Raw genomic sequence first — 24,754 nt, 5'->3', positions numbered from 1 at the left:
AGGACTTTGCACTTGTCCTTATTAAACTTCATGGTTTGGCCCAATCCTCCAGTTTGTTTAGGTCTCTCTGAATCCTAGCCCTACCCTCCAGCATATCAACTACTCCCCCAAGCTTGGTGTCATCTGCAAACTTGCTGAGGGTGCAATCCATCCCATCTTTCAGATCGTTGAAGATATTGAACAAAAACCAGCCCCAGGACCGACCCCTGGGGCACTCCATGTGCTACCAGCAGCCAACTAGACATTGAGCCACTGAGTTACTAGCCTTTGAGCCTGATGATCCAGCCAGTTTTCTATCTACCTGATTGTCCATTCATCCAACTTGGACTTTTAGCTTGCTGACGAGAATGCTGTGAGAGACTACATCAGAAGCCTTGCTAAAGTCAAGGTATATCACATCCACTGCTCTCCCCACATCCACAGAGACCAGACAGGTTGTTGGATAAGCAACACCATGCAGGAAAACTCAGTGACAATGAAACTTGCAGTGGGCACAATCCAGAACCTATTGAATTTGGTCTTTAGACAAGGGCCCAAAGTTTCCAACTTGTTGACCTCATTGGGAGAAGCAGCAAGGGACAAAATCTCCAGTTGCATAGACATCTCAACATCTGTGCAATAGAACAGTATTACCTAGTGCTCCATTGACCCTACAGCCACTAATTGCATAGCTGAAGGGGGTCAGACACAACCAGTGGAGATGTGGATGACTGGAAGAAGAGGTAGAAAAGGCAGCTGAGCCTTTTGTCATTTGCATAAAGGAGACTCTCTCTGCTATATTTTGTTCAGCTCTGAACTGCAGGAACATGTGTCCAGCTGGCATCTCAGGGCACATCTCACCCAGCATGCTGAGAGAAGGTTAGGAGCTCAATACCTAGCTAGGAGAATTGGCACAGGAGTCTATAGCAGTGCTGCTTTACCTCAGCTGAGCCCAGCAGGGGCAGGGGTGGCAACTACTACAATACATGCATGTAATGAATAAGGTTTGCACCCTAGGCCAGTGTTTCTCAAATGTGGTGGGCGTTCTCACATCTGCACTGGGTCCCTCAAGTTGCAACACTCAGATGCACGTTTCCTCCCCAGCGCTCCCTGACCTATACCAATGGCTGCTCTTACACCCCTACTGCACTCATTGCTTACCCTGGCAAGCTGCGTGGAGTAGGCAGAGGGGACATCTAGGAGAGTACAGGACTTCCCACTGGGCTTGGGAAGTACTGAACCAGGGCACAAGCAAGTGGAGAGGACTTGGGGGTGCCCCTCTATGTTGCCATCTGGGGCTTGTGCCCTCCCTTGCTCCCTCTAATTATGCCAATGGACCTCCCTTCAGGACAGGATACAGCAGAGCAACCCCTTCTACAGGAACTGCTTCCCCAAATAGCATCTCCTGAAAACAAGCACTGGGACAGCTCCACATGGCAGCAGACCTCTAAAAAAGTCTTAAAGAACCCCAGAGTGCCACGGGGCCCCATTTGAGAATCACTATACTAGCCAAATGCCTGTTTTTCCTCCATCCATCTGTTTTCCTGCCAGTACTTCAAAAGTCCTGCTACTGAAGGCCATGTCTCATACACCTGCCCAGAGCCCTTGTCCTCCTGTACTGCTCTCTAATAGCCCTCTAATTTGTTCCTCTTATTCAAGTTAATTCCAGTGTTACCAATAGCCCTGTACTATTTAATGAATGAGTCACAAATTGTAGATTTTGCTGCTATGTCTCTGCTTGGGGCAATTTATCTGTATCTGTCAGTGAGCAGGGTATGCAATTGACTATCACTGTGAGGAACTGGACTGGTGGTAGATTGTACTTTGTAACTGCATTGGAAGTGTTTGTGGTAATAACAAGTATGAATGGGTGTTAAGATTTATGATATTTCACTGGTGGGGTATATCAATAGAGGCTGCTGTGCATGCAAATATTAGTGTTGTTAGTCATCTCCTGGATTTTTAAGGCTGCTAGATAATGACTTTAAGCAACTTCAGCTGTAAAGTGGAATCTTATTTTGTGTATAAGAATTTTAATTGAAGAGATCAGTGTCATTCCCTCACTAGTTTTTCCTAAACATACACTAGATGCTATTGTGAATGGGAATGTCTCTAAAACAAGATGCAAGAGGCAAGGATTTTTGGGGGTGATATCTTTTATTGGACCATCTGTATAGTCAGGATGAAGTCAGACAAACTTTTGAAGAAGAAAGTCATTGCCTCTGCTTGCACCTGTGAGGTCTGTCCAGGCAGGACCACTCATTGTCAAGGCTTCCACTAAGGTCCTGGTTTGGTGCTGTGGAGACTGCAGCTTGCAGTTTCCTTCCAGTGATATCCAGGTGCGGAGCGCATGCAATGTGAATGGTGCCTCCTCATGGTGTTCCTCAGGGAGCAGGCAAAGGAGCTACAGGAGGAGGTGGCAAAGCTCCAAAGCATCCTCCACCATGAGGACTTTATTGATTTGATGCTGAAGGAGACCTCTAGGACTGTGGAGGAAGGACTGCCAAAGGCAGCGCTAGAGAAGGGGAGAGTACATGGACTCCCAGAAAGGTGGAAACTGGAAGCTTGTGACCTCTGACAGCAAGCAGAAATCTTCATCTCCACCTGCAGCAGTTTGCCTGAAAAACAGACATGGAGCCCTAGCAAAAGAGGAGGAGGAAAACATTCCTTGGTGCAGGAGGACAGGACAGGACAAGCCTCCCCAAGGTTGGAAGGACCAAGGCCACTGCCCCTAAGAAGAAGCAACAGGTGGTAGTGGTTGAAGACTCCCTTTTACAAGTGACTGAGGCATTCATCTGCCAGCCTGACCTGTTGTCTCAGGAGGTCTGTGGCTTTCCCATAGCCCAGATCCAAGATATTATGGAAGGATTACTGAGACTCATCCAGCCCTTTAATTACTACCCTATGCTGCTCATGTGGGCACCAGTGATACTGCCAGGGGAGACAGTGAGCAGATCAAAAGTGACTACAGGTCTCTGGGTGGAAGCGTGAAGGGGATGGTGCCTCTGGTGGTGTTCTCAATCCTTCCAGTCAGGGGACTAGGCAGGAGTGGACTCACCCTGCAGATCACTGCATAGCTGCACAGATGATGTTGCCAGGAGGGCTTTGACTTCTCTGACCATGGGACGATGGTCCAAGAAAGATTGCTAGGAAGAGATGGGATCCACCTGACAAAGAGAGGGAAGAGCATGTTCATAGACAGGCTTGTTAACTTGGTGAGGAGGGCTTTGAACTAGGTTGTCCAGGGTATGGAGACCAAAACCCTGAGGCAAGTGGGGAAGTGGGTGACTTGAAGGAAGCAAAAGCAGGATGGGGCAACAGGGGAGGCCTTGTGATTCTTCCTGGGAAAGTAGGGTAGTTACCTCAGGTGCTTGTACATGAATTTATGAAGCCTGGGAAACAAGCAGGAGGAATTGCAAGTCCTTGTATAGTCGTGCAACTATGACGTGTTTGGAATAACAGACTTGGTGGGATAGCTGGCATGACTGGAGCACTGTCATGGATAGGTATAAAATGTTCAAGAAAGACAGACAGGGGAGAAGAGGAGGAGGAGTTGCACTTTATGTAAAAGAATCATATGATTAATCAGAACTCCAGTATGAAACTGGAGACAAGCCTGTTGAAAGTCTCTGGGTTAGGGTCAGAGGGGAAAACAACAAGGGTGATGTTGGGATTAGTGTCTGCTATAGACCACAAGACCAGGAGGATATGGTAGATGAGGCTTTCCTCAAACAGCTAGTAGAAGTTTCCTGATCACAGGTCCTGGTTCTCATGGGGGACTTCAATTACCCTGATATCTACTGGGAGGGTAATACAATAATGCACAGGCAACCCAGGAAGTTTCTGGAGAGTGTTGGGGAGAACTTGTAGGTACAGGTGCTGGAGAGGCAAACTAGGGGCTATGCTGCTTGACCTGCTACTCACAAACAGGAAAAAATTGGTGGGGAATGTAGTAGTAGATGGCAACTTGGGCAGCGGCGACTATGTGATGAGGAAAGGAAGGAGAGCAGCAGAGTATGGACCCTGGACTTCAGAAAGGCAGACTTCAGCAGAGTTCAGGGAACTCATGGGCAGGATCCTCTGGGAGGCCAGTCTGAGGGGGAGAGGAGTCCAGGAGAGTTGGCTGTATTTTAAAGAAACCTTGCTGGGGACACAGGAACAAACCATCCCAATGTACAGGAAGACTAGCAGGTATGGCAGAAGACCAGCTTGGCTTAGCAAGGAACTCTTCAGTGAGCTAAAACACAAACAGAATGCTTATAAGAAGTAGAAACATGGACAAACAACTAGAGAGGAGTATAAGAGCATTACTTGGAAATGCAGAGATGAGATCAGGAAGGCCAGAACACAATTGGAGTTACAGCTAGTAAGGGAGTTGAAGGAAAACAAGAAGGGTTTCTACAAGCATGTCAGGAACAAGAGGAGGATCGGGAAAAGTGTGGTTTTACTAAATAGGGAAGCAACCTAGTGACACAGGGTGCAGAAAAGGCTGAAGTACATGATGCCTTTTTAACCTCAGTCTTCACAGGCAAGTTCAGTTCCCAGATTACTGCACCAGGCAGCACAGTTTGGGGAGGAGGTGAGCAGCCAACAGTAGCAAAACAATAGGTTAGGGACTATGTAGAAAAGCAGGCTCTGTACAAGTCCATGAGGCTGAATAGGATGCACCTGAGGGTGCTGAGGGAGTTGGCCAAGGTGATTGCAGAGCCACTGGCCATCATCTTTGAAAACTCATGACGATCAGGGGAGGTCCCAAATGATTGCAAAAGGGCAAATGTAGTGCCCACTTTAAGAAATGGAAGAAGGATGATCTAGAGAACTATGGATCGGTCAGCCTCACCTCAGTTCCTGGAAAAATCATGGAGCAGGTCCTCAAGGAATCCATTTCTAAGCACTTGGAGGAGAAGAAGGTGGTTAGGAGCAGTCAGCATGGATTCACCAAGGGCAAGTCATACCTGACCAACCTGATTGCTTTCTATGATGAAATGTCTGGTTTTGTGGAAGTAGGGTTCCAGTGAATGTGATATACCTTGACTTCAGCAAGGTTTTTATAGTCTCTCACAACGTTCTTTCAAGCAAGCTAAGGAAGTACAGGTTGGTTCAATGGACTGTAAAGTGGATAGAAAACTGGCTGGATCATTAGGCTCAGAGGGTAGTTGTCAATGGATTGATGTGTAGTTGGCAACTGGTATCAAGTGGAATGCTAGAGGGATCAGTCCTGGGGCTGGTTTTGTTCAGTATTTTCATCAATGACCTAGAAGTTGGGACAGATTGCACCCTCAGCAAGGTTGCAGATGACACCAAGCTGGGGGGAGTAGTAGATACATTGGAGGGTAGGGCTAGTATCCAGAGAGACCTTGACAGATTGGAGGACTGGACCAAAAGAAATCTCATGAGGTTCAATAAGGACAAGTGCAAAGTCCTGCACTTAGCACAGAACAATTCCATAAACCACTACAGGCTGGGGGCTGACTGACTGGGCAGCAGCTCTGCAGAAAAGGACCTGGGAGTTACAGGGGACAATAAGCCACCAGTGTGCCCTTATTGTGAAGAAGGCTAGCAGTATACTTGGCTGATTAGTAAGAGCATTGCCAGCAGATCAAGGGAAGTGATTATTTCCTTTTAGTCTACACTGGTGAGACCACATCTGGAGTCCTCTGTCCAGTTTTGGGCTCCCCACTACAGAAATTGGACAAATTGGAGAGAGTCCAGTGGAAGGCAGTGAAAACTGTTAGGAGGCTGGGGCACATGACTTATGAGAAGCTGAGGGAACTGGGCTTATTTAGTTTGGAGAAGAGAACACTGATTAGGGGGCACAGGGGTCAAGAGGCGCTGCCTGACCCCGCCGTGTCCTCCCTGCCACCTGGGCGGCCTCGAGGATGCTCCCACACTTGCGTGCCTGGGCTCAGCAGCCAGGGGGACATGCGGGGACCCTACAGCGGGGTGCGAGACGTTCAGGGACACCCCCCTGCTTACTCTACCCTGAGGCAGCCCGAGCCCAACCAGCAGGGCTCCCTCCCTCCCAGGGGCCCGTGACTCACCACCCCCAGCGTGATGTCTGCGGGTGTGGGGGGATGTAGGGAGGCGGGAGCAGCTCCAGCTTCCTGCCCCGACAGCCACAGCAGCAGTGGCAGCAGCATCTCCTGTGGGCCTGGCCGCAGCATCCCTCCAAGCTGGTATCTGCGCCCGCCTGCCCGCTGCATTGCGACCTACTCCAGCCCGCACAGCTGGCGGGGACTGGTGCAGGATGGGGCTGGCATGCAAATGAGGAAGGGCGGGGCAGGGCTAGGAAGGGACACCATAAAATGAGGGGGGAGGGGAGGAGCCGCACCGCATCGGCAATGTCAAGCAGACCTGGTGCATGTGGGAACCTTGTCCCTTCCCTAGCCCTTCAGCAGCCATTAGGAAGCTGCTGAGGGGCTGGGGGAGGGACAAGGGGTGGGAATGAAAGTAAACAGTGTTTACTTTTGGTTCCCGTCGTAGCACCATGGGCCACAGAAAATGTCTTGGCAGGCTGCATGGCGGCCCGCGGGCTGTATGTTGGACAAACCTGAGCTAGACTGTTCTCAGTGTAGCAGATGACAGAACAAGGAGCAATGGTCTCCAGTTGCAGGAAGGAAAGTTTAGGTTAGATATTAGGAAAAATGTTCTCACTAGGAGGGTAGTAAAATACTGTAACAGGTTACCCAGAGAGGTTGTGGAAACTCCATCCTTGGTGGGTTTTAAGACCCAGGTAGACAAAGCCTTGACTTGAATGAGTTAGTTGGGAATGGTCCTGCTTTGAGCAGGGGTTGGTCTACATGACCTCCCGAGGTCCCTTCCAAACCTAATTTTCTCTGATTCTGTAATTCAGGTGAATTATCTAAAGCAAGATTTCAGTCTTAGAAACCTCAGTTATGCAAAAAAATTGCCACTCTGGTATATTTTTCTTTGAGCATTCCTTATTAATTATTAATTTCAATTAGCAAATTAAATACAAATTACTTGCACACTGTGGAAAGGTACATGGAAAAAAAAGTGGATCGGAATCCCTCAAGGGAACTAGTCTTAAAAGTCATTTTATGGTAATTGTGTAGAAGATTTCTGGGCTCAATTAATTGTATATTTTTAAAATTGTGCATAATTATCCATAATTTTTAATTTAAGTTAGAATGTAAATTTTAAAATGGCATTCAAACTGAGTGCATGTTTAATGGATTCACTAGAAAAATAGAGACAGATATACATGTAAGAGAAACATTCATTAACTAAGTACACAAATTATTTGAATGCTGTATTTACACGAATCCAAGGCAAGGTTCCCTTGTTTAACCTGGGGATCCTCGTAAATTCAAAGTCAGCTTGGATTCAGGTAAATACAGATAAGTTTAATAGGATTTGTGTATTCTGCTGTCCTCAAATACTAATGGGAGAACTCTGTACTCACAGCTAGTCAAGAAGTGGGACAAATGTATTACAGTAACACAGGCAGTTTGGCAATACATGGTTCACTGTGAGTAAAAATAAAAGTGTTCTTGTAGTTTTGGAACAGATCAGCTCTAATTTCCCAGTAGTAAAGGTAATAGTAGTAGTAATACCCTACAAAATGAGGATACTGTTAATTGTCTGGCTTTTTTCTCTTTTAAGAATTGTCAACATAATACTGCTGGGGAGAAGTGTGAACGCTGTAAAGAAGGTTACTTTGGAGACGCCACACAGGGTTCCTGTAGGGTGTGCCCATGCCCTTATACAAACAGGTATTAGACTCCATATAGTGTCAAGTTAAAATAAAATGAGGCCAAGTTCCAGAAAGTGGGTTGGGACTATGACTTACTCTGTTTGGTGTCCTACTGTGCTAGATACTGTACAATCACAGGCACTAGTGTAGTATAAAGAACATTAAGTGAGTGCCTGATCTTATTTCACTGTCATTAGTAAGTTCAACTGACTACATGAGGACATACCACTGATCACATGGGGATCCCCTAGGTAAGATTCAATTTCCTTTTAAATGCCTAAATGGCTGTTTTTCTGTTGTGTAAGTGACCTTCTTGGCAAGTACACACAGTTTTCAATTCTATGACCTGTTACTGAGAATACACTGTTACTATGCATTCTCAATAGGCTGTGCACTAGCTGCTCAAGCATGCAGTTATGTATGCATGTACAGAAGACAGAAAACTAGCCAGACAAAATCCCATGACTACAGGGTGTTAAACACCAGAGGGGGAAAAAAAGCATTCACCCATGTTTCAGTCTTACTAGCTGAGTACTGTATTTACTCAAATCCAAGACAAGGTTTTTCTCCCCATTGTAATACAAGTGGGACCCGTTATCTTGCATTTAAGTCTAAGGTGGGGGGGAGCAAATTGCCTGCTGAGACACTGGCCTCGACCTGGGGTCAGGATTGGAGCATCAGCTGCTACCTGCCTCCCTGCAGCCTCTGCTTGCCATCTATCCTCCCCCACCATCTCCTCCCACCCCCCACAGCCTCTACCCCACCACTGTCTCCCTGACCCACCACTGTTGCCACTTACCCTCTGGCTTCAACAGGGCTCTAGCCCTGCTTCAGCTCTGGGTATGGAGCACAGGGTTGCAGGGTGAAGGTGGGAAGGAGAGGCACAAAGGTTGTGGGGACAGAGGCAGCAAGGGGAAGAAGGCGGTAGCAGGGACCAGATGGCGGAGGCTGGCATTGGAGGGAAGGTGCCAGGGGGTTCAGGCATGGGGGTAGCATATAGCAGGGAGTAGACAGGGCAAGTACCAGAAGTGGGTAGGGGCTGGGGTGCACAGGCACAGGGTGGGGCAGGCAGCAGGGGGGGACAAGTGGCAGGGACGACAGGGGGAAGGCTGCTGCCCACTGCCTCCCCTACTGCCTGTCCCCCCAGAGTCCCCCACCATCTTCCCTCTTCACTTGCCCTCTACTCCCTCCTCCACTGCCTACTCCACTGCTACTGCTTTCCTTGCTACAGAGGTGTCAGGGTGGGGGAATGACAAATTTAAGCGATACTACCAATAATGTGATTCTATACATGGAAAGTTATAACAAATTTATGCATGTTCTTTGTCTAGAATCTCATTATTGGGGGTTGTCTTAAATTTTGTACATATGGTAATTAGGGCATTTGCCTAGGAACAAGGACAAGTTCTAGTCCTCTGTTGCCCAAAGGGGGCTTGAACTTCTAATTTCTCTGACTTCCAACCACAGTGCTCTCTCCTGCTTTCCAGAGGTCAGCCGTTATCTCAGTCCCTTGCCAAGTCTTCTTTGGAAGACAAGCCACTGTGCCTTGCACTTGCTAATCGTTGGATAAAACAGATGGCATACAATGGGGAAGTTTCTGCCCACTAGGAATAGTGGCCCAAGCTAGAACCCAGTGCCTGTGAATTTTCCTCCAGGTGAAAGGAGTCTGGAACTGTGGTCTCCTGGGCAAGTGCCCTAACCACTCAGCTGCTGGGGCTAAAATGCAGGAGGGCCCTTTTCCTTCCCTGGTGTCTAACACCTGGTAGTCATGGGTCTATGCTGAGCAGAATTTTGTAGCTTATGTGTATATGTAGTTGTGTACCTGCCCAACCAGTATGTTGCCTCCTGAGCATGTGCGATATATGTGTTTACACTTGTATGTCCACACAGCGTGGATAATTGTATCACAAATTATACATAAGTGCATAAAAAGCCACATATGTGGCCAAACAGCTGCTATTGAGCAGGTCTCCTTCAGGGTTTTGCATAAGCATGATTGCTTACCCATGAACTGTTTTGCTTATAGGCCATGTTCAGAGTGTACTCATTTGTATATGTGCTTCTTAGTATTTTACTACATACCATTCACTTTTAAAAACAAATGTGGTTTAAGAAGATTTTCTCCGTCATAATCCAGACTCTTACCCCTCTAATGGAGTGATCAGCAATGTTTTGCAGCAGTGGGTTGGAATGGCCCAGCTCACATCTTAAGCAGGCCAAGCCAGGCAGAACACTTCTTCCTGCTGCCACTTCTTACTGTCGCCCAGCTCTGGCAAGGCATGAGAGAGCACACTGCTGTCTAACCACCCAGCTTCAGGGCAGTACAAACAAAGCCCCCGCTGCTGAGACCCACTGCTGCCAAATGCCACCAAAGCCCCAGCTCTGCAAGCCAGATCCTGTGGTTCTGTGGGCTGGATCTGGCCCACAGACTGTAGGTTGTTGATTTCTGCCCTGATGAAAAGCCATATTCGTGAGTCAGTGCATGGAAATAACTTTTGCTGTGATGTTTAATGTCATTACTCTCAGCTGAATCAAACTGCTGAGGAGATAAGCAGCAATGAGGGAACAGGCCTTTATGTGAATGCAGAGAGAATGAATAATCTGGACACCAAGAAATAATTGAAATTTATAAATATGTAAATGCATGTGTATTTATCTGACTATATTTGAAAGATTTCACTGGCTTGTCAGATGAAAGCCACATTCAAAGTAGAAACGGGCTTATCAAATGACAGCTTGAGCAAATACTGCTGAATGGTAAGAAAAAATGACATTTTCTAGGGTCTTAGTAAGATTGCTGGGAAGTTGTGAGTGTTGTTGTGAGCTCCGTGTTGTTTGGAACGTGTACCTTTAAAGAAGAAATATGCAGCTCTTCTAAAACCTAAGTACCTCTTTGCTAAGAGTATCACATAGCATTTGCCAAGTGCAAAAGCAGAGGCTAGTAGCCTTTAAGTAAGAACTATTCACTGGCAGTAGGTAGATTTTTCATATATCATAGTATATCTGATGGATCTATTTGTGACAGTTTCTCTTTCTACACGTGTTTGCCTGAGGCTGGCTAAACATAGTTTGATTTGTCCTTTGTTCTAACAGAGGTCATATATCTAGGGAAAAATTCAATTTGATACAGAGCTGCGTATGGATTTAGGAGATACTATTCATCATACAGGAAATAGCTTCCACCCATCATTGCCAGAGTCACCACTTTTCCTCCAAAGTAATATTGATGTATTTTTTTTGGTATGGAAATCAGATTCTAGATTTCAAAGGCAAACATGCCTGATGCTTCTGGATGGTCAAGTGATGGAAAGGGCCTGCTTCACAAACCCTACACTACAGCTAAGCAACTGTAAACCCTTCAGAACATACCTCAAAATTAACTTAGTATGCCAGAAAGTTCTCCCGTGATACTAGGGAGCTCAAGAGGCACCATCACTCCTAGACCTCCCTCCTGGGAGGTTCAAGTCTATACAGCTTCCATGCAAAAAAAACCCAATTGCATGGTAGACTTTGATGTCACCCTTTCACATTCATAAAAAAAATGCAATACTGTTAAGCATGAATGTGGAAGGGCTGTGCAGTCAATAGGGAGATTTTTTTTTTCATAATCTCATTGTTAAGAAGACCAGTTGTATGCATTCCTTCCCAAAATGAGGCATTTGTAACTCTGTGTAGTCTGGGTCAGGAAAGTATTTTGAAGAGTGAATTTAGAAGAAAAACTTGAAGCAGCAAAATTATTTGGCTAGTGATTATGGAACTAAATCTTGGGTAATTTGGTGGTACAAATAATCTTTTATTCTGAAAGTTCATTAACCCCTGCTTAATTCATTGTAAATCATCTGAACTACTTCCAAAATATGCCTTTAAAGTATAAAACCTATAGATTGTGTTTTCTTCAAAATATTTTTTATCTTGTAGTTTTGCAACTGGCTGTGTAGCAAATGGTGAAGAAGTTCAATGTCTATGCAAAAAAGGTTATTCTGGAATTAATTGTGAAAGGTAGGTGATTGTCCTGTAGCTTTCTCAGATGGACCATACATAATGCTTATTTACTCAAGCATTTTACTAATGTTTACTGTATATGTTGTGTTTGTGCCTAAATTATCCATGTCTATAATGTGCATGCAAATATAAATAAATATATGGGAGAAATACTGGTCTATAGATATATGAGGTATACCATACATGAATAATTCTCTTTAGCTTATCTACCTGGCCCATTGATTGTATCAATAAGAAGACTGACATCTACTTTGAATAGACTCATTGTATGTTGGTTCATTCTCCATTATTTGTAATAACAGTAATTCTACTTTGTTTTGTTCTGTTTCAAGATGGAAAACATTTTCTCATTTCTTCTAAGGCAGTAAATTGTTTACTTCATATTTGTACTCTGAGCATCCTCAGTGACATCTGGGAAAATAGGCATACTTCTCTGAAGAAGCTGTTAGTGACAATCGTGATACTCAAACAGTTCACTTCACCCCAGATGATCCCAACATGTTCTAGAGACAAAGTTTACAAATAAATATCTGCAGCCACCTCCAGTTATAACAATACAAAAGTTTAGCAACACAAAGAAATGCCATGCAATGTTTTAAAAACAAGTGAAGAATACCTTATTCATTTTAAAAAACGGAGGAATTTAAGTTGACTGAATGATATTCTGTTTTGCTGTCCTACTACTGTATAGTTGGAATCAAGTGGCCAAGAAATCATGTTGTCTCTCCTGATAGAGAGTACCCCTAGCAGCATTCTGTCTCTTACCATGTTGCTGCATTGATTCAGTACTGATTTAAAAAGAAGTGCTCCTTTATGACTCACTTGTATCAAATCATTTTTGACAGGGAAATGGAAGTTTTTTTCTCTTGACAAATATTCTCAGCCATAGGTAGAAGAATATTTTAGTAGGTATTTAGAACGCAGAGAATACTCTGAATCAGAAATATTCTTTTTTGTCTAAATCAAGCTGAGAGATCAAAACTGCGTGATGGTTTCCTTGTAAGGAAAGCTACATTTTTATTAAATGAAAATGCGTCTGAGAAAGGGGAGGGAAACAATTTCAGATATTTAAATAATATTTATGTTTGTTCTGTCTAGCTGTGCTCCAGGATATTTTGGGAATCCATTGAAGTATGGGGGCTACTGTCAGAAGTGTAATTGCAATAATAATGGTCAACTGATGAGCTGTGATCGTCTGACAGGAGGTATGTGAGGGTATATGGATATGTCATTTGTCTTTCATTGAATGAACAGAAGAATTTTGATACAACTAAGAGGAATACAGATCAGTTTTAATAAATGTTAAGTTTTGAAATCTTGACACATGAACATTGGACACTAGATGGGACTTTCTGGATTGTAGAATCTTTTCCCCTGCTATTGCAGGAAACCATATCATGTATTACCATTCATAATCATGGTTGATATTCTGTTTTTCTATCCTACCATTATAGTTAAGTAAATTATGTTTCCTCTAATGGCATGCTCACATCATATTTTGCTGTACTGTATTATAAACTTATGAAGCAAGCCTTGTGGAGCAATCTTAGTGTGCCTTTACTTTCAACTTTACAGTGTACAAACTGCATTACTTTTATGTCATTTATGGGGCAAAGAATCTGCCTCTGAGAAACAGGGCAAATTAGGAGCTCCATGCTGCTCCTGATATATGAGCTAGCTGATTTAATGCTCCATTGCAGACTGCAGGTCAGCCTTACCATCACTCTCATGTTCAAAGTGACTTATACAACACCAGATTTACAATGGCATAATGGTTTCCTGTTAGTTATCCAGTGGGATTCACAAAAGTGCCTAACTGGTTGAAAGTCAGTTTACTCACTAGGGTCTTTTGTGAGTCCAGCCAGGTAACTAGGGACCATCTGGATCTCTAGGCATCCTAAACTTTAGTAGAATATCAATAAAAATAGGGCACTTTCAAGTACCTAAATTCCTTGAAAATTAGAGAGAGGATCCTAAATCACTCAGGTATTTTGAGACTGTTACCCCATGCTTGTATTTTTTGTTTTGTTTTATCTACTCTCATTCTAAAAGAAGTGTCCAACTAAGGGGTTAATTTGCAGTCTGCCCTGGCTCCAACCCAGGCACTGCTCCTCATATTGCTCCAGTGGCAACAGCAGCATCCAGGGTCTCTAGGCTCCCCCTCCTTCCTTTTGGCTTCCATTTTCTGTCCCTGCCTCAGGGGGGCAGTACAGTGTGGCAGGGGAGCCTGCCACCAGGGAGCTGAGGGTAGAGCCTAGGGTGCCCATATGGTTTGATGGTTGGGTGCTAGGATGCACATGCGGCATGGTGTAGCAAGTGGTAGGACACCCACGCAACCCAGTTGAGCCCATGGATCATACTGGTGTGACCCCCCCACTGGTGTGGCCCAAAGGGCATGCAGCCACTGGTTGCTTACAAATTGGACAGCTCTGTTCTAAAAGAAATGGTAAGATTGTGTCACCGACGCCCCATCTTTAAGCTAATTTATGTTGAACTCTTGAAACACTTGTAGCAGCTGAGAGATACGCAAGACCCTATCCCTGGTGAGTTTCTTAGTTGTGATGTTTTTGTTCTTTACCGACCTTTTTGTGAGATTAGTAAATTCGTACTTCATCTCCTCCCGAAGGCAGCTTTTCCTTCTCACATTTCATCAATATGTCAAAAGAGTGTGTCAGACTAAAACCAAACTAATTCTCATACTCTAGTACATTTTGAGATTCATTGTTCAGGCTATACTCAAGTGATTGAGATGACTCTTTTTTCTTTCAAGGTTTAATCTAAGATATGAGAGAAACAGCTGTGAGTTGTTGGCACCTGGTACAGGTTTTTGCTAACAAATGCTAGTTTTCCATTTCATTATTATGGTAATACCACTTTATTAGATTCATATTTTTGATGGAACTGATCTGAAGAGTGTTTTTCCCTTATCCTGGGCTCTTTTTGAAGCAAGAGATTGCAGGGACAAGCTAATTCTTAGGATGGAATTTAGTGAGTCAGTCTGTTTTCAGTTTACCTTTACCATTATGTTCTGATCAGCAATCTCTTTTTCCACATTTGTATTAAAAGCTCTTTCAATCAGTAACACAGCATGTTTTGGCAGGTTATCTGACTTAGGTTCTTCACTAGGCTGTATAATTTTTCTGGTTTATCATTCTTGGGTGATATAGTTACTGCATAGGCTGTAATAATGGTCCTATTTAATTGGCATGCTTTGGAGACAGTTGGAAGATGTCTGGGGTAGCTGGGTTATACATCAGCAGGAGAGTGCTTGCTTATTGTATCCAGAAGGAATTCAGTTGCCTTTCCTGCAATAGCCCCATTAAAAACTCTTGTTTTTTGGCACTGTTGAAGGATCCAATGCCAATTTTTTAATTGCCTGATGGCCTAAGATGTAATTGAAGGAGAAGATACAGCAAGTCCATTTGTGGGAGCATGTTGGCTGTTTCTCATCTTGAGACTGTTAACATTTTGGTCCTCATTGTTTTATAACTTATGCAAAGATATCATTGACTCTTAGCAGCAGAGACTTTGCTCCTGAATATTTTCTGCAAAGATATAGGACACCCTCAATTCCCTTAAATTTCAGTAGGAGATGATTACACTGGGCATTTCACAATTTACCAATAGATCCAGCTCAACAGAGGGAACAAGGCACCATGATGCTGAGTATTACAACACCCAGCTTAGAGGCAGCTGCCTTCAATAGCAAAACCCACAGTCCTGGGTTAGGTGCCAAGACTCCCTGTGCAACCTATTGGGAGAGTTGAACACATTAGAATAGTATCCATAAAACCCAGCAAGTTAAATGCGGAGCTACATAAGGCTCTTTTTAAGCTTATCTTTTAAGTAAGCCATTATTCTGACTTTATAGATCATCAAGGTCTCAGTTCAGGAAAGTATATAAGCATGTATTTAACCTGAAGCATGTTTCTAGGCACTCTTTCTGACTACAGATGTTTGCCCCCAACTGGGGCTTTTTAATGTATTCCTACACCAGAAAGTGACAACATAAAAATGATATATGATGCCATGGATTTTTTCACTGTATATATTGTTGTGCCATCATTTCTTTTTCTTGTGACAGAAGTAAGTTTTTGGCATATTTTATACCCACTAGCTCTCAAGAGCAATGGATATGAGCAACAGTGTGACAGAATCTCTTTCCTTCTTATATATCCTGAACAGAGCTTAGGTCCTATTCATAGGATTAAACAATCAGTGTGTTTGTAATTGAATTTAGTGTGGAAACGCTAAGCATGGAACACTGTAGTGCTGTTCTGTGAAAGTTGGTTTTCAGAGCAAAAAACCCCTCAAGTTCAGGCCATTTCTTTGCCAGAAGATTAGCATCAGAAGTCAATTATTTCATTTTACTCTTTTCCTACCTTTGATAACATACCAGGTCCAGTATGTCTCTGTTTTGACAACCTTTTTTAAAGTGACTGAAAACTTATTTTGAAGTCTGTAGCATGGTTCAGATGTACCCTTCCAGAAGTTTGCATATTGCTTAGGGGAAAAGATCTTTAAAATCACCCTTCCTGTGCGGTTCCATAGAGCTTTGATGTTTCTAGGTTGTTCCATAGGAGCCACACCAATGGAACTAAGTGAGCTTATTTAGTCTGGAGAAGAGAAGACTAAAGGTGTATTTAATTTACAGCCTTCATCTACCTGAAGAGTGGTTGCACTGAGGGATGGCACTGTTCTCAGGCGTGGCAGTTGATAGAACAAGAAGCAATGGTCTTAAGTTGCAGCAAGGAAAGCTTAGGTTAGATATGAGGAAAAGCTTTCTTACTAGTGGGATAGTAAAGCTCTGGAACAGGTTACCCACAGAGGTTGTGGAGTCTCCGTCCTTAGAGGTTTTTGATACTCAGTTAGACAAAACCTTGACTGGGATGATACAGTTGGGGATGGTCCTGCTTTGAGAAGGGGGTTGGATAAGATGACCTCGTGAGGTCCTTTCCAACCTTAATTTTCCATGATTCATATATAGTGCTAGCTTCTTAGAATATTAGTAAAGCATCTATTTTCTTTGTAACTGGAGAAAAATATGTGTTGTATTATATGTGATGATGTGCCACTCCTTTTTCCCTCCCCATTTTCAAAATCCTAGATTTGCCCATGTGGCTACCTGCACCATACATTAATGGCCTAGCATGACAAGTTTAATGTTCTTCTTTTAATTAAAAATAAAATAGTGTTGCAAAACTTCAGTCACAGTCTTGGCTATTGGATTTTCTTTTTTTGTTTTTTGTTTTCAGAATGCTTAAACCATGAACCGAAAGATGTGGATCCCAATGAAGATTGTGACAGTAAGTAGTGTTCAGTTGCTTTAGACTTCTGCTTTCTGGCTTTGCCAATAGACTGATGATTGTTTTAAAAGTGATAGAGTAGAAAAAGGAACCATAAAGCCAATAACCAGTAACTTATCAAATAATCAGCAAAACACTTAGAAGGGGAAAATATATTACAGGATAAAAATGCTGGATGGTAATGTGGGCAAAACAGCCCTTAATTTTGTAGATTTAGTCACATTTTTTAATACCGCAGGCTTTGCTCTTGCCTTTGTTCATGTAGCACCAGGTGACAAAATATCAAAGAGCTTTCATTCCACCTCCTTTGTTAGTGTGCTCAGTGAAATGTTCTCTGCTGAAAATATCCACAATTGATATTGTTTTCCTTTGCTCATTGCTTTTCTTTCAGCTTGTGATAGTTGTGTAATTACTTTGCTGAAGGATTTGGACACAATGGGTGACGAGCTTCTGCTGATTAAGTCTCAGCTGCAAAATGTCAATTCAAGTGTCCATGCACTGGAGCAGATGAGACGCTTGGAAACGCGCATCAAGGACTTAAGGGTAAATGGACTTGAAAAAAAAGACATGGTTTCAAGAAGCAGGTTCTGACTAAGTAGAGTTGGATGCAAGCAGTAGAACTTCATGTCAACCTGTTGCCAGCATGTAAACATGGATAAATTGCTGATTCCATAATACAGACTTGAAACAATAGGGCTGCTGGTCTTACTTGGAGTATATGCTGTGGAAAGACTACCTTGAGTTACAACTGACGCTTTTAAGAACCTCAAAAACCCTGTCCCATCCTAGGCCTCTCACTTTCACTTTGTAGCCTGTGCCCTCTGGACCCCACTAGAATTCTGCTGCTTTCAGGCAGTGGAGGTGTCTTGAGCACCACCACTAGTCCACTGGACTTCCTTCAGCTGCATTTGTAACTGCTGCTGGAGTAAATTGAACTGATCACCTCAAGAGTCCGTAAAACTATCTTGTTTTACACTAGGTGAAGATCTGGCCTTCTATATTTTAATTCATTCTCTAGAACTAAGCCTTGTGTGGGTGGCATATTTGGTTTGGTCATGGACATTATTTTTACTTTATTTTCAGACATTGCTGCACAGTTACCGTTCAGTTGTTCTGAGTCAGGGGTCAAAAGTGGCTGATCTGGACATGGACTTTATTAAACTTAACCAAGATATAAATGATCTACAAGAAAAGGTACCTTATTAAATCAAGTGACAAATCAGCATCACTTTTAACTAAATATTAATTTTCCATCTCATTCTATCTTTAAGCTGACTGCTTATATATTTTTTCACATAATAGGCTGAAATAAATTACAGGAAAGCCGAAGTGTTGTTTAATAATTTTGGTGAGACAAATCAAAGAGGAAAAGATTTGCTTTCAAAGGTACAAATTGCCATCAGCAATATTCAGGGTAAGAATGAATTTTACCAATGTATCATGTTTTACTTGAAAACATCTTCTTAACAGACCTATAACTTCTTAAATTAACTTAAACTTGAGAAGTTTTCAGATATCCACTTTGTAAAAGAAAATGGGAGCCAAAATATGCAGATACATGAAATTCAGAACAATTCCACTAGTGTGACAGGAAAGACTACAGATTAATTTCAGCAATATGGAATTAATGCAAAATGAGTTTACCTCAGTAATGCAAGATTTGGCTTTAATAGATTTGAGATTTCTCTCTCTCATGTAGATTTAAAGGTCTTCTCTGCTTGACTGTGAAATTTCCTTTTTTTTTTTCAGTGCTCCTGGAGCAGATAGCTAGTATGAACAGAGGAGATAACACTTTGCCTTTTGGGGATGCCACCGAAGAACAGGCTGAAGCAGAACAGATGATGAGAGAGATGAGAAGCCGCAACTTTGGTCAACTGCAAATAGATGCAGAGAGGGAGAGGAGAGAAGCTCAACTCCGTAAGGGCTTCTTCCTGAGCTATCAGCTCATTATTTTATTCACTTTACAGTTAGGGGTGAAATGGAAGAGGTTATAAAGAAAAAAGCCTGCGATGGTGAAGATGGCGGGGAATGGTCACTCTGCTTTCTATCACTGCAATACAGTTAAGCACGCAAAAGTCAAGAAGTACAAAAGTGAAGATAGCATCTCAATCTTATACATTTTCCATGTACTTGAACCTTATAATATAGTCCATGATTACATGATCATGTTTATTTTGCAAATAATGCGTAGTATAATATCAGATATATTTTATTACAACTTTGTGACAGGTATAGAAAGACCCACTGAAGTGAGAATCTGCTTTCCACTGAAGTGAATGTAATAGAAAGATTCCAGTCAGTGTTGGATCATGCCTTGAAAAGGGCTTTATTTGTGCATCTACTGCACAAATTATATCTAAATGAACTACCAGAAATCTGTCTGGCATGTTGTGGTATGTAAATTATCAGAACATGTTACAGTATGTATCCTGGCTTGTTGGGAATAAAATCCATAATAGAAACACAAAATTCCATCCACCACCCTATTCTCTCCTTCCCACTACAACAGGGAATCTTTAGCCTAACTGGTCCATTCCTTCAGAGGCAAAAATCTTATCTCTTGATTGCATATGATAATATCCTACATAGGTGGCAATACTTGCCACTATACACTTGCCTGTCACCTCTAATGAGGCAACAGGAAAAGCCCTTTCTCCCTGTATACTATTCTGTGTTCTGACTTTTGCTGAGAAGATAGGATCACAGAGCCCTCTTCTAGGGAGGAGATATAGCCATTGAGTAGGGTAGGCATTACTCATTCTTTTGGGAAAGGATTTTCTTTAGAGCAGCTGCTGATAGAGCCCAGATAATGTTTCTGGGAACAATATGCCATAGTTGCAAATTGGACCAGAATTTGACCTGTCCCTAATACTTTAACCATGACTTATTTATGAATAGATGATACTCATGGTAAAACCTATAGAACAGATATTAAAGCCTTTACTTCTGCTTATGGCAAAACCTGGACTTTTTTTACTAGACTTGTTGTAGTTTTTGGACTTAATAACTTTGCCCAATAATTTTACCCTGTGCCCAAAATCCTCACCTAAACTGTGTGCTAAGGATGCTGAGTATCTCACAAGGCTGGGCTACCTAATTCTAAAGGTATAAACCTGCAGAATAAGGTTAATTTTTATCTGCTTCTGCAGTTCAGAGGAAAACTGTTTCAATTCTAATCCCACAGTACTGGAACGTGTCAGGAAGGAACTACAAAAACACCAGCAGGAAAATAATGGACTTATTAAAATTGTAAGAGATTCATTAAATGAATACGAATCCAAACTCAGTGATCTTCAGGAAGCTCTGAATGAGGCAAACGGACAAACTAAGCAGGCTCAGAATTTAAACAGAGAAAATGGAGTACTCTTGGAAAGCATTAAGGTAACAGCATGTTATTTAAAAAAATATTTAAGCATGTATTAATTGGACAGAATAACGTTTCTTTGCTGCTTTTGGCCTTGCAAAGCCAAGTTGTATTCATTCTGGGCCCAGTTCCTATTTTCATTAAGATCTCTTTCCCACCACTCTGACAGTATAAAAGGGCTTTTAAATAGGCATAATTTGCTCTTACTTAAGATGTCTTTACTTGACCAAATCAGAATAAAGGAGAGTTGGTATAAATGAGAACTGGAATAATCTCTGTCCAAGTACTTCCTTCTCCAGCTGTAACTATCCATTTTGTGTTCTGTGAGTTCTGGTTCAATTCTTGACCTTTGTTGCATGGCCATTAGCAAGACTTTTAACCAGTCTTTCCCTCAGTTGCCCTGTAAAATGGAAAGGGCTAGATAAGTGCTTGTTGTTATTTTGTATCGATGTATAAGTACCATCTGCTCTCATGCCACATCAGAAACACTACAGATAAAATACTCAGAATCCTTTTTGTGATGCTGTCATAGGTAGCTAAAATACAGTTCAATTTTTCATAAATGTATTTAGTCCTTGAACTCCTGTAGGTGATCTAAGGAATAAATTAAGTTGATCTGTTGTGGAGTTAATGCAATGAAACATAAACTTACTTAGGGTGCATTCTCTTGAAAATGGTATTTTTGATTGAAAGGATCTTCACTGTTTCAGCAAAGTGTGGTTTTCACTTAGGTCATGGACACTTCTTAGAAATGTTTCTGTTGACTGTACATTAAAACTGTGCATGTGTATATACTGCTTGTGCTTGTCTAGGACATCACATCTGACAAAATGGCTAAAACAATTAAAGGCCATCTTAAATGATGAAGGTACACGTATAGTTCTTTAACTTGTGTTTCCTGTTCTTCTGTCCCTGGTTAAAATGGTCATCAGCTTGTGATAAGATATGATGGGATGCTGGGTAGAAGGTGCTAGATGAACCATCCTCATTCATTCTCCCCTGAGACCTCTTCAGAGAGGGGAGAACTCTCAGTGGCTCAGAGGGGAGAAAGCCTTTGGGGATCTTTTTTTCCTACTTTTGAGAAGGATAGACAGAAGTAAAGTATAACATCACATCTTGTTTTGCTCTACTCCAGAGGTGAGAAGAAAGAGTCCCCGTTGGTAAGTGCTGTCAGGCAGTGTGAAGAACTAATAACTGACGAAAGCTTCAATCTGCTTCTCACGCTGTCTGTTGAACTGGGCTTCATTACCATAAACTTCCCAAGTGTCATGAATATCAATAAAATGGTATTAGATCCCACCCAGATAATACCGATATTGGATAGGGAGGCAGATAATACAGGGATGGGAGCTTTGCAAACATTTCTGCTAGCTAGATTAGACAAATGGTGAAGATTTTATTTTTATGCCCCCCCATAGAAGCTGAACTGATTGAATTTATTGCAACCCTCCCTTCTTCCATAGAAACGGATTGCAGAGATGAATAGACAACAGAATGATATCTTGGATCTTCTTAGGTCTACCCAGTCTTCTGTGACTCAAACGAACAGTATATTTGGATTACTGCAGAAAAGCAAAGAGGTATAGCGAATCAAAATGTGACTTTAAGTACAAAAATGTTGAATAACAGCTTGTATCATTATAAATGGAAACAAAATACAGTGGGATCAGTGGGCAGTCTGTCTCCTGTAAACTGCTGACTATACAAAGAAAAAGGAGTTATTTCCCTTTGCTGTACTCGGGTGTGCAAGAAAAGGAGGAATGCTTCACATTTGGAACCTAAGAAAACAATGACAAAATGTCAATTCGCATTTGGATGAATTAAAATGAGATTTCGTTTTTATAAACCACAGGAATATGACATTCTAGCTGCCAAACTAGATGGAGCAAGAAAGGATTTGAATGAAAAACTAAAGAACCATTCCTTGTCTGCCAGCAAAGAGCCTCTTGTGGTGAGGGCAGAAGAACATGCCAAGTTTTTGCAAGACCTGGCAAGACAACTGGATGAGTATGTATTTATTTTTGTCAATGAATGGTTTAAGAAAACTGGGCATTTATGCATGTGCTCCAGGAGTGGGGTGGGGAGCACTTTAATTAAAGTGGCTCCGAGAACACCTGGAGCACTCTAATTAAAGTGCCTGGAGCGTCTTTTGTAGTAATGTCCCTGTGCTTAAAAATGGTGGCAGGGTCACTTGAACTAAAGCTCATCGAAAAAAATTTAATTAAGGTGCCCCTGCTGCCATTTTTAGGTGTAGAGGTGCTGATACATGAGACTTTGAAGTCTGCTTTGACGCACTGTAATTACAGCACATCGGAGAAAGCTCGCTGCTCGTGTATAGGCGCCCATTAGGTACGCAATTGTAATGCACCGCATGTATATATTAATCTTTTTCACTTGCTTCTACAGTCACTTGAAAAGTCAGAAAAATTGGATTTGTCCCTCTCTGTGCCTGTCTAGGGTGTGTAACAAAGGCCTGTCAGTTTTCTTTTTTTCAAAACCAGTCTTATTTTTCCTGTGGACATGTTCCTGTAGTTTCCTGAAAGAGTCTACAGGATGACACAATGGAGAAGATTGGGATTGTGGGTAGGGGTGTCACTGAAGTATTACAAATAAGTACTAATTAAATGTTTCTGAGTACCAAGGAACTGCATATTAAGAGTGCATATTCCACTGAGCTGTCCCTTAGCTCATAAAAGAGCAGTCCAGCAGTTACTCTACGTAATGCTAAGCTATCTATGCCCCCCATGGCCTGTTTAGCAGCAAGAGATTAACTGAAAGGTGCTGTCTGTCTGCTGCCCTGTGAGCAGGAACTCTGGTGTGGGGGGCATATATCTGGCCATATTCATCCTATCCCAAGGGAAACTCCAGGGAGCTATTTAAATCATTTTAAGTTTGCTATGCACCACCAAAACCTAAAACTTTTTGTTAAATATGCCTTGCAATTGGTCTGCTTTTAGCATGAAATATATTTTTATTGGTAGTAATTAACAAATATTCAATTTCAGTGCTGTTTACAATTATGTTTATCTATGTTTTTAGCCCACTATTTATGATTGTGTTCTTTTCCTCAGAATTAAGAGAAATGCTAGTAATGACAAGCTTGTTAGCTGTGCTATGGAAGCTGCCACTGCCTATGAAAATATCATTAATGCTGTCCAAGCAGCTGAGGAAGCAGCTATCAAAGCCAAAAATGCAGCTGATTCAGCTTTACTGGTAGGTCCATAATGCAGCCAAATGATGGTAATTATGTTACAAGCAGGTGATTTTACAACCAGCTGAGCACTGAAGTTGAAACCTTGCTTGGCTGGTTGTACATACACAAGATCTGAATTCAAATGCTTTCTTGCACATTTACTTGAATTTGGAGTCACAAGTTAGATGCTGCCCTTGTCTGGATATTGACCTCGAAACTATAGACAAGATGAGGAACACAGAAGACAATTTCCTGCAGAGAACAAAGAGGGCTGTTAAGGACAAGAGGCTGTGCTAAATGGGGAAAGGAAAAGAGTCCTGTTCTTTCAGGAAAATTTTTTGTCTTTCTTTTTTTTTTTTTTTTTTTTTTGTTAAGTAGGCTGAATTTTTATTATTTAATTTTTATTCCTAATTTCTTCCTCTGCCTTGTGTGGAATTATAAAATTAATCTTTCTGTACTGTACTTTTGTTACTAGACTGTGGAGAGAGAAGACCTAGCAGGCAAAGCTACAAAATTAAAAGCTGAAAGCGGCACTCTGTTGAATCAAGCACAGGTGGCACAACGGACATTACAAGGTACTATAAAAAACAAGACAATGACAGGCATGTTGATAGAGGATTAGCAATTTTCATTTCAATGTCCCTGTTCATGGTCAGACAAGGTTCTTTGGGTAGATGTGATATCTTTTATTAGACCAACTAAATAGTTGGAAACATTGTTCTTTGCTAACTTTGGGGCACAAATACCCTTCTTCAGGCACAGGGAGAATCTGTTGCTGTTTGCTCTCCTGGGTAGAATAGAAGGCAAAATACAGGTCTGTGAAAATGCAAATGAGATGGTGGGGCGGATGGAGCATCCCACGGGAACACGGCAGGGAAGAGGGAGGGGGCACAGCGCACTCGGCGGCGGACCTGGAAGTGGACCAGAAGCACTTCCAGTCCACTTCTGAGCAACCCCCTCCCTTCCTGCCCTCCCCCCCTGCACTCCCGTGGGACGCTCCATCCACCCCACCATCTCAGCATTCATGAGATGCCTGGTACCTTGAGGTATGTAGAAAAAGCATATAAAGTTGCATCTATGGCTGAATCACTGATTCTCCAAATCAGAATCGAATCTTCAGATTCGGCTGAATTGAATTGGGACCATGATCTGAATCAGCAATTTGAATCACTTTCCCCTGAATCAGGCCAAAT

General features: G+C 42.3%; 1 protein-coding gene across 6 annotated transcripts in view; it reads left to right on the top strand.

The window, feature by feature from the left end:
- The window catches only part of LAMA3 (laminin subunit alpha 3), a 193,327-nt gene that overhangs the window by 134,908 nt on the left and 33,665 nt on the right, over window positions 1-24,754 (top strand). For all 6 annotated transcript variants that reach the window (XM_059724169.1, XM_059724170.1, XM_059724168.1 and 3 more), the window contains 13 exons: window positions 7,606-7,715; window positions 11,615-11,695; window positions 12,797-12,903; window positions 16,954-17,004; window positions 17,396-17,547; window positions 18,088-18,198; window positions 18,307-18,418; window positions 18,754-18,921; window positions 20,189-20,385; window positions 21,832-21,948; window positions 22,221-22,375; window positions 23,440-23,581; window positions 24,037-24,136. In XM_059724169.1, coding sequence (XP_059580152.1) covers window positions 7,606-7,715; window positions 11,615-11,695; window positions 12,797-12,903; window positions 16,954-17,004; window positions 17,396-17,547; window positions 18,088-18,198; window positions 18,307-18,418; window positions 18,754-18,921; window positions 20,189-20,385; window positions 21,832-21,948; window positions 22,221-22,375; window positions 23,440-23,581; window positions 24,037-24,136 — 1,603 coding nt within the window. The remainder of the gene's footprint in view (window positions 1-7,605; window positions 7,716-11,614; window positions 11,696-12,796; window positions 12,904-16,953; window positions 17,005-17,395; window positions 17,548-18,087; window positions 18,199-18,306; window positions 18,419-18,753; window positions 18,922-20,188; window positions 20,386-21,831; window positions 21,949-22,220; window positions 22,376-23,439; window positions 23,582-24,036; window positions 24,137-24,754) is intronic.

Source organism: Alligator mississippiensis, chromosome 3 (assembly GCF_030867095.1).
Source record: "Alligator mississippiensis isolate rAllMis1 chromosome 3, rAllMis1, whole genome shotgun sequence".
Taxonomy (NCBI): Eukaryota; Metazoa; Chordata; order Crocodylia; family Alligatoridae; genus Alligator; species Alligator mississippiensis.
Note: the sequence above shows the minus strand (reverse complement) of the source record. Positions and strands in the feature narration are given on the sequence as shown.